Raw genomic sequence first — 18,768 nt, forward strand, 5'->3', positions numbered from 1 at the left:
GCCATCTCCCTTGGTAAATGGGACGACCCCCGAACCAGGTGAGTCGACCCCTGGCATCCTGATAGCTCCAACGGCTACTTTCCACAGTACTTGTTCTGGGTGACAATGGATAGTTTATTGGTGTGACGGCTATCTAGTACTTTCTGAAAAGCTTACAGTCTATAAATTTAAAGGAACGCCAAGAAAAAAAGAAGAAGAGGGAGCGGATCAAGTGAGAAAATTATATCACCCAAAATTCAAGCTTCAAAATATAAAATCCTCACAAAAGAGCCTTCTAGAAAAACCATATTACGAGGAAATCAATTGAAATATTCAACAGAGAAATTGTTGCTATGCTATCAAGATCTTCGACTGCAGCCAACAACCATCTTCAAAGCTTCTTATCCATATTTATTATTTCGTTTACCTTGAAACTTTGTTTAAATAGTTACAGCTTTATTACATATTTCTTAAACTCTGCTGTAACAGTTTTATCTGCTCTAAAATTGATAAAGGTTCTTCCAAACCTTAATTGGAAGTTGTTGAATCAGGGGATTCAACAAGGGTTAAGGTTTTGGTTGGTGAGCCTGTGAAAATCGACTGGGTTGTTTGTGAAATCGAAAAACATTCGTGTAAAATTTTGGTTAGTGAGCCTGTAAGAACTTACTGGGTTGTTTGTGAATTCGGAAAACAAACGGGTTCGTTGTGATTCCGAAAAAACAACGAGTTGTGAGCTTGTAAAACAACCATACTGTAATCTGGGTGATTATAGTAAAATTTTCAAGAGTCTTGGGGAGTGGATGTAGGTGTGGGTTACACCAAACTACTATAAATTCTCTGTATCTGTGTGTGTTTTTCTCTTTACACTATTGCACTTTAATCTCCGCTATTATTCATTCGTTGCTTAAAGCACATTATATCTTTCATATTGAAATTATAGTTTATCCGCTGCATTCTAGTTAAAGATTTTTTAAAAACCCAATTCACCCTCCTCTTGGGCTGTATATCTGGGCAACACTATGGATCCACATAAATTGAAACCTAATTCAATAAGACCTCATGACTAATTTTGGGACCCAAATCCAACCATAGTTTATTTCATATAACACAAGGTGTAGCTAATGGAAACTATGACCAACTAGATCATTCCAAATATAGAAGTTGCTAGTAGATTTGTAAGCAAAAATGGACATAAATTTTCTTATACATTTTTTATTAGGGATCAAATTTTAGCCAAGTTACCAAATTTGTAATAGAATAATTCTAGTATATTTTTTTGTTATCCAGTTCTATTTTCAGTATGATTCTACATCAGGTTTAATGCCCAAATTAGGGTTCGTCTATCATGATTTATAAATATGCAGTAATATATTGTAAGGGGCAGCCTTTGGAATATTAATAAAAAAAATTTCGAGAGTTTTTTTTTATCAAGTAAAAAATTCTTCAATCTAGTTCTTTTCTATTTGCATATTGATCTTTGAAGCATAACTTCATTGATCAAATCGTCCCTTCTTCCTTTTCTCGTTGTACCATTATTGGGTCTATTTTTCAATTTGCCCAAACTTTATATCTGAGATTTGGTTAGTGAATCATCAACCCCATTGACACCCCTACCCCTTTCCTCTTCTCTCTTTATTCTCTAAGACTCTCCTATTTGCCACTTCTAGTATCAAGCCAGACCTCATGTTATGCTTAATCATCTTCAGGGCCTAGCTTAGGTTGATGATTTAGTTAGCTTATTGTAACCAGGGGCGGCTCAATACATTTCGGGGCCTAAGGCGAATCCAATGAACGAGGCCTTTTTTTTAATAAATTTTTTTAATAAATATAAAATACTTAAAAAAATATATGAAAATAGATAGGTATCAAGTACACTATTTCAACAAAGATACATAAATCTAATAAAGATAGATAAGAAGTCTTTTTAATTTAATATAATTCTTGAATGAAAGCACATAAAAGTAATTACTCTAAATAAAGGGCCATGAAACTGATTAAGTAACTGAGATAATGCTTGGCAATACTGTTTACCATGTCAAGCAAGAGCCGAATAGGAAAAGGTCATCCCATGGCACTTCATGGTCAAGGTAAAGAAAAGAATTTGTCCATAAAGGAACCTCTCTAAAAGAGAAAGTAGGGTCATTATGGGAAATTCACTCCATCTAATTAATAAAAGTCCCGTCCCACCATCTCCCCTTCAAGTGAGTACCCAAGCAGCAACTGCAACATCACAGCACAGCAGCCATTCAACCCCCCCCCTCCTTTTCTCTCTCTACCACCCAAGAGGGGAGAAGAAACCGAGAGGAGAAAACTAAAAAGAATCTCCACCCTCCAAGAAGTCCATCTCCAATCCCCCTATCTTTCTTCCGGATGGCCCAGCTGGATCAGGAGTAATGTGAGGGAAGGAAAACCAAGACCAAAACCAAAAAAGAGAAGGGATGAAAGATGAGAGTGGCTTCAAGCGTCTTTCAAGCCAACCAAATCCCTCCTCTCTCTCTCTCTCTCTCTCCCCACCCAAAACAAAACTACAGTCCCCAACATCCCAAATTGCCCCTCTGCAGGCCAGGAAACTCTCCACCTCCCTTCCATCAAGGGGAAGACTCGTAGCCAGCTCTTGATCCCGTTTTAGAGGGGGCCTTTGCTTCCTTTTGGTCAGCCTCCCGGGGCCTTCCATTGGCCCGGGGCCTTAGGCGACCGCCTCGGTCGCCTAGGGCTCGGGCCGACCCTGATTGTAACTGCCTATCTTCAGATCGCTAACATGGGCTACTTTTGTTGATCTATATAAGATAACGAAGAGATTAGAGAACCCGCCCGAGCTTTGCACCAATCAGGCCCTCCGATGCTTAAGTTAGTAAAAATATTTTGATATGAAAATGAAAAAGGGATTAGAGAGAAAAAGTGTTGTTCAACTAGGATTTTTCTAATTATCTTTCAGGAAGGATCTTTAGGTCTATTTATAACTGAAGGATATGGTATCCCTGGAGATCGTGTGTCTAACAACCAAGAGGTGTGCTGTAATTGTCAGAAATTCCATTTGAACTACATGTGATCCGACTATAATATCCTAGAATCAGGCTATAATGACCTAGAATCGTGCCATAATTATAGTGGAATATGTTGTACTCGTTCGGCTTGGTGCTGAGCTAAATGGTTGTCAGGCCAAGCTGAACAACTCGATCTCGAAGGTCAACTACGTCTACTCTGCTTGGCTTGATCTTCTGGTTGGCGGGAGTTGTTTCGGTTTGATCATGTTGATGAGTCATTGAAATTGTTATGTCATTTGTGAGCCGGACAAATATGGTTGCGCTATGCCACCACGCTTATTTGATTCCACGTCACTTATTATGTTCAACAGAATGATAGCGTATTACTAGAATTCATTTTGTGGTCTTATTTATTATTTTTGGTGGCACCATAGCATATGTTCTTATTTTTTTATCTGAATTTTTATAGTTAATTGATTGCTTAGTTAAAATATTATATTAGAGCATTAATACGTAATATTCTATGTTTCTTCCGAATTTACAGTTCGTAGTGAATGCCTTGTTTTTTGGATTATTTAATCTTATAAAACCATTTTAAACTTTAGTTTAATATTGAACTTCTATGGACTCAATTTGACGTTACAAAATCAATAAACCTAGACATGCTCAACTGGATTCCGTCATGTCAGCCCTTGCTGGACGAAACAGTACACACACCATGGAGCCAGGGCCGGTCCAAGCCCTAGGCGACCGCCCGACCGAGGCGGTCGCCTAAGGCCCCGGGCCAATGAAAGGCCCCCGGGAGGCTGACCAAAAGGAAGCAAAGGCTCCATATAAAATGGGATCTGGAGCTGGCTATGAGTCTTCCCCCTTGATGGAAGGAAGGTGGAGAGTTTCCTGGCCTGCAGAGGGGCAATTTGGGAAGTTGGGGACAGTAGTTTTGTTTTGGGTGGGGGGAGAGGGAGAGAGAGAGGAGGGATTTGGTTGGCTTGATAGACGCCTGAGGCCACTCTTATCTTTCATCCCTTCTCTTTTTGGTTTTGGTCTTGGTTTTCCTTCCCTCACATTACTCCTGATCCAGCTGGGCCATCCGGAAGAAAGATAGGGGGATTGGAGATGGACTTCTTGGAGGGTGGAGATTCTTTTAGTTTTCTCCTCTCGGTTTCTTCTCCCCTCTTGGGTGGTAGAGAGAGAAAAGAAGGGAGGGGTTGAATGGCTGCTGTGCTGTGATGTTGCAGTTGCCGCTTGGGTACTCACTTGAAGGGGAGATGGTGGGATGGGACTTTTATTAATTAGATGAAGTGAATTTCCCATAATAACCCTACTTTTCTTATAGAGAGGTTTCCATTATGGACAAATTCTTTTCTTTACCTTGACCTTGAAGTGCCGTGGGATTCCCTTTTTCTATTTGGCTCTTGCTTGACATGGTAAATAGTTTGCCAAGCATTATCTCAGTTATTTAATCGGTTTCATGGTCCTTCATTTAGAGTAAGTACTTTTATGTACTTCTATTTAAGAATTATATTAAATTGAAAAGGCTTTTTGCCTATCTTTGTTAGATTCATGTATCTTTATTGAAATAGTGTACTTAATAGCTATCTATTTTTATATATTTTTTAAATATTTTATATTTATTAAAAAAATTATTATTAAATAAAAAAAAGTTCTCATCCATTGAATTCGTGGCCTATTGAGCCGCCCCTGCATGGAGCATTCACGGTTGGTGCCCGGGTGGACTCGCTCGTGCGATGCAAAGGCAGCTCGGGTCTCCCGGTCGAACAGTAGAACGTACCGCCTTCGCGGCGACTAGTCCTCAGAATGCCCAACCTCTCTTCCATCACCCACCAACCGAACCCCAAAATCATAACCTCCAAGCACGCCTGTCTTCCTTCACCTCCCCATGCATCGATTACTTTCTTTCTTTATTTTCAACATCATGACGACGAGGGCCACTTTTTCCTCTCCCCCTCCTCCCTCCTCTCATGAACTCTTCCTCTTCAAGAAAAGTAAACAAGACCAAGTCTTACAAAATGACCCAAGACTTCTCCCACGCTCATTTCTATGCCTTCTCGTCTTTCCCCTCCCTCTCTCGCCCCTCCCAAGATAGGAGACAAAGGACGGGATGACAAGAATCTGCTGCTTCTACCCCGTTGTTTTCCTCCTTTTCCACGGCCTCGTCGCCACTAGACTTGCCTCTGCCGATCCCCCTGGTAAGTCGCACCCAGCCCGTCATCTATTTCATATTTGTTTCTTGAACTCATCCAGCTGAAAGAACATGCTGCTACAATTCGCAAAACTAGCATCGAGAGTAGAATTACAATTTTAGAAACAGGGTGGCACTTGGGAAGAGAACTCGCTATCAGAGAATGTAGCTCACCCTGCTTGCCAACCAGGTTTTCTGAGCCTCTCCTGCGGTGGATCGACGAGTTACACTGACTCTTCCAATATCTCATGGATCCCGGATAGCTCCTACGTTACTACCGGCAATTCAACTGCTGCTGAATTCGCTGAAGGGAGTTCGGTGTCTCGGCTCCCCTTGCGTTTCTTCCCGGATTCCGGACAGGGTCGCCATTGTTATAGGTTGCCAACAGGAAATTTGTCTCTGGTTCTAGTTAGGCCTCGCTTCGTTTACAAGAACTATGATGGAAGGGACCAGCCTCCGGCCTTTGCGGTGTCTGTAGGGACGGCGACCTCGGCTTTTGTGAATCTCAGCCGACTCGATCCATGGGTGGAGGAGTTTTGTGTGGAAGGTTAAGAAGGAAAGCCTATCATTCTGCTTGCTCTCGACCCAAGGTGGTGGCTTCCCTGTTATCTCATCTCTGGAAGTTCGCCCTCTTCCTGATGGAGCTTATGGGACTAGTTTGGATGAATTTGCAAATAAGTCACTAAAGAAACGTTTCAGGATAAATTGTGGTTATTCTGGCAATGGTTCACTAAGGTAATGATATCGCACTTCATGTTAATCTCTTGCACTGTTTTTGATCTACTATATTGTACTTGTTATGTTTGACTGCTTGATGTGCAAGGCAGGTATCCATTTGATTATTATGATCGTGTGTGGGATGTGGATCAGAATTTTCACCGTCACATTTGACAGCAGGGTTCCAAATTCCAATTCCTCTGAGACTTTCAGGGATCAGGGAGAGCCCTCCTATTGCCATTCTTCAGACAGCAAGGGTTCTGGCAAGAAGAAATATGTTGACTTACAACTTCCCACTTGATAATCTTGGAGACTATTATGTGGTCCTGTATTTTGCGGGCATTATGCCTGTCTCTTCCTCATTTGATGTTCTGATTAATGACAATGTTGTCAGTTCAGATTATAGTGTGAAGCATGCAGAGGCTAGTTCAATTTTCTTTTCGGCGGAGAGCGTTGATTACTTGAATATCACATTCCGGAATGCCAGCTTCTACCCACTAGTGAATGCCATTGAAATATATGAAATTCTTGATATACCCCTGGAATGCTCAGGAACCACAGGTTTCAATAAGTGCTTAATTAATTTATGCGTTTTCTAAGTCTGTGCAACTGCATTGATTCTTAGCCATTCTACTCTTTTACATGATGCAGTTTCCGCACTTCAGGTTATTCAGCAATCAACTGGATTTGACTTTGGATGGGAAGATGATCCATGCTCTCCAACACAATGGAAGCATGTTGGTTGTGATGGAAGCCTTGTTACATCACTGTGAGCTTTGAAATTTCTTTAGATTCAAATATTAGGCTTCTTGATAATTTTGGCAGTCCAATAATAATGTTGTTGCTAATATCCTTAGGGAGCTTTCTGATGTGGACTTGGGAGCAATAACTCCTACATTTGGAGATCTTCTAGACCTTAAAACATTGTATGTCATTTGCTATACAGTTCTGCATTCGGTTTCGGTATTCCTGTTCAATCTTCACAGTTTTGTATGATAGTGTGGAATATGTTTCAGAGATTTGCATAACACATCCCTTGCTGGAGAAATAATGAATTTGGCCAGTCTTCAGCTACTGGAGACCTTGTAATATTTACTCTTCAGTTTCAGATATGTCTTTTATGTTTAGTATTTTTTTTTCTTTAAACTTCTTCTTCACTTATGAATGCATATGATGTGGGACACATACTGCAGGAACCTGAGTTTCAATAAGCTTACATCATTTGGGTCTGATTTTGATACTATGATCAGTCTTCAGATTCTGTAAGTTTGAGCTACCAAATACAATTGGAGAAGTTGACTATAGAAATGGGTTGGTTCTATCATTTTCAAATGCTGATCCCTTTTTTGCACTGAACTAAAACAACATTCATGTCCTAACAATACTCTGTTTTTGATCCTGTAGGATAATACATAATCTGAAGAGTTCTAATCAATATTTTTTTCTTGTAGATATACTTTATTCATTATCAAATGATTTTATTTTTCTTTCCTTTTTACAGTTTATGTTAGAGATTTATATATTGAAAGCTGGTAATTTGATTTGATGTGAACATGAGCTATTAGGGGTGCAATGAGTCAATGTGAGCTAATTATCACCTTGCTTGGGCTTGCCTCATTATGTACTAGGGTTGTTCAAGTTTGGCTCAAGATTGAGCCTAGCCTGACTCAAGTTGATCAGTTTCGTCTCGTATAATCTCTGAGATGAGCTCCTACTTAGAAACAACAGAGCTTTGTTGCAATGTCGCAGCCAGGTCCTTACCCTAGAAATATACCTCTAGATCACATCAAACACAAGGTGCCTTGAGAGGTCACTCGAGAAATCTACTTATCTTGCTAAACTGCGGTAGATTTTTTTGTTTTTCTTATTTCTAAATATTTTTTCAACTGTTTGAGGAAGATGGGAGCCTCTATGGACTGGTTTCTACACAAAAATTTGGGTATCATATCTGTTCATTTTTTGAGTTATCATCTTTTGCTGCTTAAAGATTTTATTGTATTTTCAGTATGTTTAATTACGTGATAATTGTGCAATTTTCTTTATTATTTTATTAAAGGGGGGACATTCTTTATTTTACAAAGCTCAATTAATATGGTAGGTAATCCTATGCATTTTTTTTAACCATGATTTTACAAATAAATTGTTATATAACTTGACATTAGTGTTATATCTTTTTGCATCCTTTCTAGAGCTAGCTTTAGTTCAGTTTTTATAATTGAAAGTTTTCACACAAGAATCTTTTGCAATTGTGGTTTTTTAATAAGTTCATATCATAATTACTATTCGAATATCTATCACTTTGGTGACTGGTCATATGTTGGTAGCTCAACCTTGAGTCAACCATAGTCTAACCGTCTCTACACTCTTTTAGTATGTTGATTCCAAAGCCTAGGTTTGCTTACCAAGAAAACAGGAGAAAGATAAGCAGAAAAACATCTCCTTTCCTGCTCATATTTGTCAGGGCCATGCATGGTTTGCTAGAACATACCACCCTGTCCTGGGCTTACCATACTATATAGGTAGTGAGCCGATACTCGGTATGGGAGTGTACCAAGTGTTGGTATCACAAACCAACCTATACTGACACAATACCAGCATGGCACTGGTATGGGTTCCCAAACCTGTCCTGCAAATCATGCTGGCATGTAAGAAGAAACAAAAAAATTAAAAAAAGAATAGCAGCTATAGTTATGATGTCATATGTGATGCTTGGCTATTAAATCTAGGTGAAGATGATGCTCTTCTCCCCTCCCCCACCTTAGATTTGGCTAGGTAATGAAGAAGAAAAGCTGCCTTGCCAGATTTGTTCAAGGGACATAAGTGCTTGGCTCTAACCTCAGTCTGATCAGCAACACTAGAAGTTTGTTCTCAGCCCAGATCTTTCTGGTACTGGTGGGTTGGGTGATGAGAGAATGGTGAAAGATCTCTATTTTGAGATGGTCTTTTAGGTTGGAGAGGACTCATCGGTTGTGCAAATTCTCCTATTAGCTAATTCTTGATTTCTGAATAGAAAATGGGATTTTAATATGTGAATCCACTCTCTATTTTGAGGACATTCATGATTATTCCATTTTCATCTTCATAAGTGTTAGAGAGGTTTGGGTTAAGAGACAAGAGGGGCTGGTCTTCTGACCTTTTGAAATTAGATGCTTTCCCTTTTGCTAAGAAGGAAGATACGTCCATGGAAGAAACTTTCCTCATAGTGTGATGCAACTTTCTAGATGGAGGGGTGACTAAAGGGGGGGGGCTTCAAAAGTGTTCAGTCAGTCATTTCTTTGATAATAGTTCAATATGATCTTTATTTTCTATTGTTGAAAAAAATCCAAGGATCCTCTACCTTCTAAGTAAAGCAAGTTGCAGGCCTTTAATACATAGCCAAACTCCTTCCTTTCCAAGAAGTATTTTCTCTAGTTGATCAGGCAGAAATCACTTGCGATGTCAGCCTTGACTTTCAAAAAGACATGCATGTTTTGCAAATTTGGCGAAAAAACCATTAGGGCAAGTTCAATTCCAATGTGCAAGTATTAAGGGAGCAAGGAGGGAATGGAGTTCATTAAGATCAAATGTTCTCCCATAGATAGATATTTTTTGTAGTTTGTTGTCTATTATTTTGTTGTGAGGAACATCCAATTTGATGCCCTAATAAGACCTTAGATCTGGATGGCTAGATTTTGATAGGTAACGAATCAAGTTTAGTTTAAAAGGCATGCTCTGAAGCATGGTATGTTGAACCAGCCCGTATTGGCTGGTTCAGCCAGTACCGGACCGGTCCGGTGCTTGACCGGTTCGGTTTCGCAGTGAAAAATAGTTCTGTATAGGCCTGAACTGACCGGTACGAGGGTGGACTAGTACAAGGGTTAACCTGATGGAATCGGACCGGTTTTATCCTGTTCGGTCAGTGCGAACTGGAGTCCTGTGGTATTAAATGCCACAGAAATGCCACTCTATGGCATATAACACGCCGCATGCGCGCTGCACTTTTCTGCGCTGTTGGCCGGTTCGGTACCGGTTCAAATCGGTCCGAACTGATACCGTACCGGTCTGGTAGGCGACTTGTACGCCTACCGGTGCCGGTACGGCATACCTTGCTTTGAAGTAAGATAGCAGGCTATTTCCATGGTGGATAAGTAGGTTTTTGCAAGAGTTAATTTTTAATCTTGAAGCCAACTTGAAATGTGGAGACACAATTTTCTCATAACCAATTGCTCTTCCTTGGGTTTTAAAAAAACAAAAAAGTATCATCCATGAATTGAAGGACAATGATTTTATTGGTTGCCAGAATTGGACCAAATCCAAAAATAAGCCCAAAATCTACCCTGCTGAGACTGTTTTATCCAATGCATTAGCCACTGGATGAAGAGGAAGGGAGAGAGTGTATTACCTTGTTTGAGTCATCTAGGAATGGTGAAAGATTTATGCAGAGATCCAGTCAAGAGTACAACTGATTTGCTAATAGTGAGGCAGTGTTTGTCCATGATCTTCATTTCTTCCAAACTATCTATACCTCAAAAGATCATGAGAAAATATAAATGCATTTCAGTGAAAAGCTTTTTAAAATTCAAGTTTGAGTATGATGCCTTCTCTCTGTGATGCTTTATAGTGGAGTGAACTTGTGTAGGGCTATCAAGCACAAAATAACCCTAAAGTAAGATTTGCTGAGATGGCTAATGAGCTTGGGAAAGAAGTGCTTTGTTCTGGTAGCCAAGACTTTGATAATGATTTGAAGACCTCATGAATGAGGCTAATATGGTGGAAGTCTTTCATATACGAAAAACCCCTTCCTTATTTGGATTATGTTGACAAAGGATTATTTTAATGTACTAAGATTAACACTGTTTTGTTACATCATGTTGAAAGAGCTTCATGATATTCTCGTATATCTTCCCCAAGAAAAGAATTAGAAACTCACAAAGGCGAAGAACCTTTTCACTGCCAAGATAAAAAATATCCACTTCGACTTCTTCCTCCATGAAAATGTGGTCTAAAGGAGAGAGATCCAAGTAGTTTGAAGGATAAAGAACAGACCTTTTAATGGAAAATGTGCATTAAAAGGGGTATTAGAATATCCATAAAAATGTTTTGAATTCCTCTACCATGCCATATAAGGTTCATTAAAGACCAATCCCATAAAAAATCAGTTGTATGGACTATGGAGATAGATTAGTTCACCTTCTATGAAGTAGCTTGTCTTATTGTCCCCTTTAAGCAAATTTATTTGGATTGTTGATTTGAGAGAATTTCTTCCTTCCTAATGGTCTTCAAGCTGTACCTTCAGGGGGAAAATTTTAGCAGGCTTAGGAAGAGACAGACCCTTAATCACATTGAGATAGTGGAATCCTTTTGCCAGGGAGGTATTCATCTTATAGATGAGGTTTGCTGCAAGATTAGGAAAGGTGCACTACAAGAATATAGGATTTTATTGTCAAGTTTTATAGCAGCAAAATAATGTTTATATGGTGGAAAAAGAAAATTGCCTCTAAAAAATTATGTATACCTATAGTGGTACCATAAATTTTCTCTTAAAAATTTTCTATTTATAGTGGCACTATTTTCCACTGCAATTTTTTGTGTCAAAACATTAAAAAATTCATGCTGAAGTTTTAGCAATTGTGGCTACTGGCTATAAAGGCTATTCTCTTTTTTTTTTGCCACAAATCCATCGCAATAAGTATTTAAGTGGCAATTTTATTACTTTTAGTGTGGCTATTTCTTTTGCTGCTAAAAGTCTGTGTTGTTGTAGTAGAGGGACATTTTGGACCACCATTTTTTGAATGTTATTCTAGGTATCATTATACTCTAGCCAAAGTTTTCTAAAGTCATTATTCTTGTACCATTTATTAAAATTTACCCTTATAATTGATGCTTCTGACCTACCTCTAGCTCCTTCTACCTCAACTTGGATACTTCCTTTTTACCACTTTTTTTAGCAGATCCTGTGATACAAGTTCTTGTGAGTTGCATAATCAGCCTTTCTTTCTATATCCGCTCCTTAACTTATTTATTATTTTCTAAAAAGATGTTCAAACGCCTGCTATGTCCTTCATTCTTTGGAAATCAGTAGATCCTTTATCATTTGTTTCATTTCTTTTCTTTTCCATTCTCTCTTTCTCTCTCTCTGTCTTGGATAGAATTATGATGGGAATTGGTAGCACAACCTATTAGAAAGATCTAGGTTTACTTGGAAAACGACACCAAGATTTGAATCCGGAACCTCCTCCCATGTGGAGGGTTGGAACCACTGGGCTATAGTCCAGTTTGTGGTCCTTGATCACTTTTCAAATAACATAGTTTATTAATATATTTTGTCTTTCCTCTTGGTTACTCAAGAACTTTTGTAGCGAGTCTTTTATTAGTCATGAAGTTTCAAATTTCCCCTGAAAATTTACCCTGTTTATATTTCACCACCTTATTTTCGATATCCTTTACCTTCATCCATTTAATTTATACTCTTATTTTTATATAGAAGAGGGCTAAGCTAGTCAGTCAGGCTTTCTCCTGGCATGAGCTTACGAGATATGCATTCCGATCACTTATTCCTTGGCTGATGAACAATATGCTTCTGACACATTTGATCCAGTATTCAAAATAATCGAATACTTCTGGCATGATTGATTTAGTACTGAAAATAGTTGAATACTCATATTTTGCCGCGAAAATCATATTATCCACTGCTTTAACCCTCATTTCCACTTAACTTTCCACCTATAGATATCATATCTTCCTCTAGGATTGGATATAGGAAAAACTTAACTGCATTATAATTAGAAATACTTGAAAATTCTATCAATATGACAGCGCATCTAAAGCTGTAATTATATGATCTATGTCCGCTTCCATATCTTTGAGCAACATTAAAACTAAGAGGTGGAGACCGACATTATTTTTGACAATGGTTTGCTCATGTTCTTAATTCAGGCATGTTATTGGTTACAGCTGGTAAATAGCTTAATAAAAGTGTGGTGAAATTGCAAGTAATGGTCAACTTAAAAATGTGAAATTGGAATGCTGGCAGCTGTCACAATTGCCCATGCTTTGGGTCCTTGTTAACTTTTGGCAAGCTTCTGAGTTATTATATGCTTGAATATGAAGGAGATGGACATTTCTAGTCTTCTTTGTCCTGTATGGGTCCGAAATCTGGGTATGTGCTATTCTTCCATGCCCTTGTGGATTTAAAGATCCAATTTATTCAGTTGCTGTCAACAGGATTGAACACATCAAAGAAGGGTCATATTCTGTATGGAATCATATTTTCTCTTGTAATCAGATCACATACAACACCTTCGTAAAATCCTGGATTTTCCTTTTCTAATGACGATACAATTGTTTGGAAACCTTTAATAATCCAAAAGTCTGGAGCATTTGCAGTTTTGAGTTAGAAACTCAGCAAAAAACTGGAGTTTCATCAAATTTGAGGTGAGATTAGTCAAATTTGTTTTCCCTAGAATGTGTTTATCGTCTTTCAAAATTAAAGGCTTAAAATTCAACCTAGAGAGGGAAAGGTGCTTGAGAACAGCAAGAGTTTGGTTAGTGTTTTGACAATGTCAAGAACTCCTTTTGGTGTGGATCTGAGTTTGATTAATATTTGAGTTGAATCAAATTTTTTAAAATCAAACCAATTGCAGCAAGTTCAAATTTCACTTGCTAAACTCACTGTTTTAGAGAGGGAATCTGCAAGAAATCTGAAAGTTGGTCACTGTTTTTGATTGTTATCAAATTTAAGATTACCTTTCCTTTCTAGACCCATCCGAATCCAGCCCATTTTGATTGTCTTAATGCTTGTCTTATGAAATTAATTTTTCTATACATTATTAGACTGGTTGTCCTGACTTGTCTTTCATTACACTACAGAAAAATTCATCTTTTCCAGCGCTTTTTACAACCTTTGCCGACACTTATAAGCGTCGGCTAAAGTTCCGACGATGCTACTAAAAGCATCGCAAAAGCGTCGGCAATACCGGAGTGGCAAAAATTTTTGCCGACGCTACATGAAAGCGTCAGCAAAAATAGGAATTTGCCGACACTTATAAAGCGTCGGCGAACCTGTTTTTGCCAACGCTACAAGAAAGAACTTTCACCGACGCTTTAAAGCGTCGGCGTAGGCTTGCTGGGCATATGCCACGATGTTTTTTACCGACGTTTAAAAGCGTCGGAATTTGTATTTTTTTTAAAAAAAAATAAAAATACAAAATACATATATTTTGACACACATTATAAAACACACATTATAACAATATGAACAAACCATATAATTTGTCTCATTCTATGTGCAAATATTTTTCATTATTTTTGCATGGAACTATATTTCATAATTTTGTCCCATTTCCATCCCTAGTCATTATGCAAATCTTTTTAGCTTTTCTTTGTAAGTAGTTTATTCAATCTTAGATATTGTGTTTTGCAATCCATGAAGGGACTTGCAAAACAATAGTTTAGAGGGAACAGTTCCAGACAGTTTGGGAAGTTTGAAGGACCTCCACTTATTGTAAGTGTTCTTTTTTTTTAATAACTGAAACTGTGTCATTCTTTTCATTGCATTAGAATTTGTTTTTGTTGCCTAAGGATGATTAAGGTTTGATATTATGCAGAAATCTGGAAAACAATAGACTTCATGGTGTGTTGACTCAGTCCTTGAACAAGCAAACTTTGGAAGTCAGGTTTGATTATTTATATTTCACACCTTGCTGTTTGGTATAAGATGTTAGCCATCTTTATACAATCTTTCTTCCCTTCAGAACATCAGGGAATTTGTGCCTTTCCTTCTCGCCTTCTACATGCAATGGCCTTTCAGACCGCCCTTCAATTCAGACTCCACAATTCACGGTTGTTAACGTGAAGAAAACTTATGGTCGCAACCACAAAGCAATAATAATAGGTGCTGTGGGAGGCATTTTTTGTGCACTCCTACTTATTGCAGTTGCTATGGTCATTTACAGGAGGCGTAAACAAGGAAATGATGTGACATTACAAACATGTATGCATAATCCTATTTGCAGTAGGTAATCTGCATGAAATTAACAATGCATCTGATTCAATTTTGCCAATCTTGATTGTAATGCACAGCAAGAGAGATACAGAAATGGAATGCAGCCAGTGTATTCACATATAAAGAGATTAAGGTTGCAACAAACAATTTTAAAGATGTTATAGGCAGCGGGGGCTTTGGCTCTATCTACCTTGGAAAGCTTCTTGACGGCAAGTTAGTAGCTGTTAAAGTACGCTCTGACAAAACACAACTTGGTGCTGATTCATTTATCAATGAGGTTTGTACTTACAAAAGTAAAAATATAATGTGCATATCCTATCATTAATGATCATGTTTAACTAAACCCTTAATAAGTAATTTCCCTCCACCAATGATCAATATTGTCTTTTGTTTGCTCAAATAGATGCCATGATGTAATAAGAGAAAGGGGATAATGGGATATAGTGGCCTAGTACCCAGGCCATGCATCGCCCTTGTACCTTTATATTCTATCTTCTTCCTTCATTTAGCTTAAATTTGTTCGTTCTCTATTTTTTAAATTGTTTCACGTATGTCTCATTTATTATAGGCCTCTAGTCACAATAAGATAATCAGAAGACTTGATTACCTTATGCCGATGCATAATGCAAGACATAAGGCTTACTCAGAATATTAACATTGCTTGATAGATTATTTTCTAAATCAAGTGCTAACAGCCCTATTATACCAAAGATATTATATAATTACAAAATATTATTTTGTGCGTGTAAGTTATAGATGGATAGAGAGAGAGAGAGGGAATTTTGATGCAAAACTGATATCTAACTAGGAAATTAGTCAGTGCTCTTTATCTGATTGATTTGAATCAAGACTTTAATTTAGAAACTGATTATCAATTTGGTAGATTGAAATGAGATTGCAAAAATTAGGTTATTGTTTGCATCAAGGACTGAGGTTTTGATTGGTCTTGGCTGTACCTTCTATCCCCAGTTGGACGTGTCTGAGTCCTTGGATGCATATAGGACCCTCCTTCTTCTTGGAAGAAGGACACAACACCCAATACCAGGCCTGATGCGATCTAAAGGGCCTTTTTTGTGGTGGTGGCATTTTTGTGGGGAGAGGAGGAAAGAGGAATGATGAAAGATAGACAGGAGCTTTCCTAAAGTTGAAACTCTAATAAACAAAAACATCTAGGAAAAAATTAATAAGTGGCATAAGTGCCAGTACCAACACCATAAACCATTCATGGAACTTAAAACCTCACTTAATGCTGTAAGTAGTATCTAAGCAAACTCTAAGCATGACCACCAACAAACCTATGCTCTGATTCCATGTTAACTAACCAACTCCAAAAGCTTAAACTAATAATAAAATGGAGAAAATATATATCAGACTTAACAAGAACTACTTAACCAAAGTGCAGTGTTTCATGGGCATCCATCAAGTAATAAATACAACTATCATTGTAGGTTGTCATTTTGCAAATGATAAGGGATCTTACGTATCCTATCAATGTTAGATATCTCATTGTTATGTTCTTGTTTTTTGATGAGTGAGAAATCCAATAGTTTTATTAAAATTCTGTCAATATTTGGCAAGAATCAAATCCAAATATTCATTTACAGATTTTGTCCTATTCCTATCCTTTTGGAAACGTTAATATTCTTCCATAATGAAAGATAATATTATTTCTTAAAATTACTCAATTTGGGTTTCTATGTGACCACATATATGTATATACACAAAAACTACATTAAATAACAATTGTCATGACACTAAGACTTTCTTAAGAAATTATGGGTAATTAGTCTACTTAAAAATAAGTTTCCAAATCATGGTCTGCCGTACCATACCGAACCGGGCGGTATGGGGCGTACCGTACTGGTTCGGTACCGGTATACGGTACGGGGATGTACCAACACTTGGTACGCCGAACGGGCCTCGTACCATACTGTACCGACACAGTGATAGCATGGAACCGGTACATGGCCAGGTATCATGACTCCGAATTTCACTCCAACAAAATCCTCAAAGGAACCAACCTAAAAGTTGCATAAAGTAGGAATTGGACAAAAAGACATCAATGACAACCTCTAATACCATGTATTTCGTTAAGAAAAAAAAAATCCTATGTGGAGACCTCCAAATGTATATTCTATCTTGCCCATGAGATCTTTTTCTGAATGTCTCAGCAAGCCATCCCTTGAAACTGAGCCCCTCCTTGATGCCTTTGAGCTGAGCCCTGATCACTTGTTTGAGAAAACAGCAACCGCGGCTTCATAGTCTTCCTTTCTACTCGTGGAACTTTCCTGTCAAGGATCTCCAAATTCTCTCAAGGTGGTCAAATATACATTCTATTTTCAAATGCCATCAAATTGTCATACTCCTCCACCCCCCCCCCCCCCCCCCCCCCTCTCCCAACACAGTGCTCTCCCTGCCTTTTTTTTCCCTTTCGAATTGTTTGACACTGTATTTACAAGTCCTGCTTTGTCATGTCAACACTTGCTCAGTTATTTCCTGAGAAACAAAAATGCATGTTGAATTTAAGATGTCTCTAACCCAGATTTTTTTTGTGTATTTGCATGTTCCGGTACATTTTGTAGGAAACCTTGTTCTGTTCCTGTCCTAAAACTTCTGGACAAGCATCTTCTTATGTGCTTTCTGTAATCAGTTCTAAACTCATAATTTCTTTTATGCTTGGAATGAACAACATGGAATACTAGTCTTTCATATAATATTTTTTATGCATCTCACTAAATTAACTTAGGGTTGCTATTAGTGATCAGTCATGATCTGGTTCTGCAGGTGCATCTTTTGTCCCAAGTTCGGCATCAGAATCTTGTCTCTTTGGAGGGATTTTGCCAGGAATCAAAGCAGCAAATCCTAGTATATGAATACCTACCTGGTGGATCCTTGGCTGATAATTTATATGGTATGCAGTAATGGTCAATTTTTTCAAGTTCCACATATTATATCAGTGATGTATTCCTTTGTAACTTCATTTGATTTAGATAAAGTATTAATTTTAGGTTCGAACAGTAAAAGGGCAACACTAAATTGGGCTCGTAGGCTGAAGATTGCTGTTGATGCTGCGAAAGGTTCACATCCTCCTCTATCAGTCTATTCAAATATTACAAAGAGATTAATTAACTTCCTTCAAATTCATGATATTGTAACTTTTCCTCACACAGCATCCTTTAGCTTGTCATGTTTAAAATGAGTGGCTGATGATATTTTACACAATAACATCATATTGCTTTTGGTCTATGCTTTTTGAAAGATTAAGTACATAAATCAGACTATATAGTATATACTGTATTGCAAACAATCGGACCTTGTTCCAGCTATCTTGGGTTAGATTTGTGAACCAAATATTCTTGTCAAGGCCAAGAAACCATACTGATACAATTTAATTTAAAGCTAATAGATATGATCTCCAACACAAATATATATTCCCATTTTATATGTATTGGAAAGAATTCTAACCATGTGATATGCTAACTAAAACTTTGCTTGCCTTGTTAATCCTACATAGAAGAGCAAAATGATGTACAATGAACATCATCATTTGCATACTATATGCCTACAAAGTGATATTACAGAATATTGTAATGAAGAAAATGGTGCATAATGATTTAACCTTGTACCACCAGAAATTGGCTGTTGAAAAGAAAAATTTTCTGAAAAAAGAACTTTTGAAGATCATTGACAGCTTCAAATGTGAAGGAAGAGAGCAATATATTGTAATTATCCAATGAAAATACTCAACTATTTTGAAGGCCAATGAAAGAGGACAAGCTACATGTCGAAAGTGATCATCTTGAAGGCTAATCTCTGGATGACAAACTCCAAAATAAGTATCAATAAGATTATCTTGGTAGATACAACTGCATAAATTCTCAAGGATCTTTAAAGGATCAAAT

At 37.8% G+C, this 18,768-nt stretch overlaps 1 protein-coding gene across 1 annotated transcript; it reads left to right on the forward strand.

The window, feature by feature from the left end:
- Positions 1–4,933: 4,933 nt before the first annotated feature.
- LOC103710569 (probable LRR receptor-like serine/threonine-protein kinase At5g48740) lies at positions 4,934–18,154 on the forward strand. Its single transcript, XM_026806002.2, is given in 15 exon segments — positions 4,934–5,173; positions 5,357–5,700; positions 5,702–5,901; positions 5,994–6,040; positions 6,043–6,444; positions 6,535–6,652; positions 6,741–6,809; positions 6,900–6,968; positions 7,077–7,145; positions 14,294–14,365; positions 14,469–14,537; positions 14,616–14,854; positions 14,944–15,143; positions 17,651–17,777; positions 17,875–18,154. Coding segments are annotated over 15 exon segments (2,304 nt in total). The 5' UTR covers positions 4,934–5,085; the 3' UTR covers positions 18,066–18,154.
- Positions 18,155–18,768: the final 614 nt, after the last annotated feature.

This window comes from Phoenix dactylifera, chromosome 14 (assembly GCF_009389715.1).
Source record: "Phoenix dactylifera cultivar Barhee BC4 chromosome 14, palm_55x_up_171113_PBpolish2nd_filt_p, whole genome shotgun sequence".
In the NCBI taxonomy this organism is placed as follows: domain Eukaryota; kingdom Viridiplantae; phylum Streptophyta; class Magnoliopsida; order Arecales; family Arecaceae; genus Phoenix; species Phoenix dactylifera.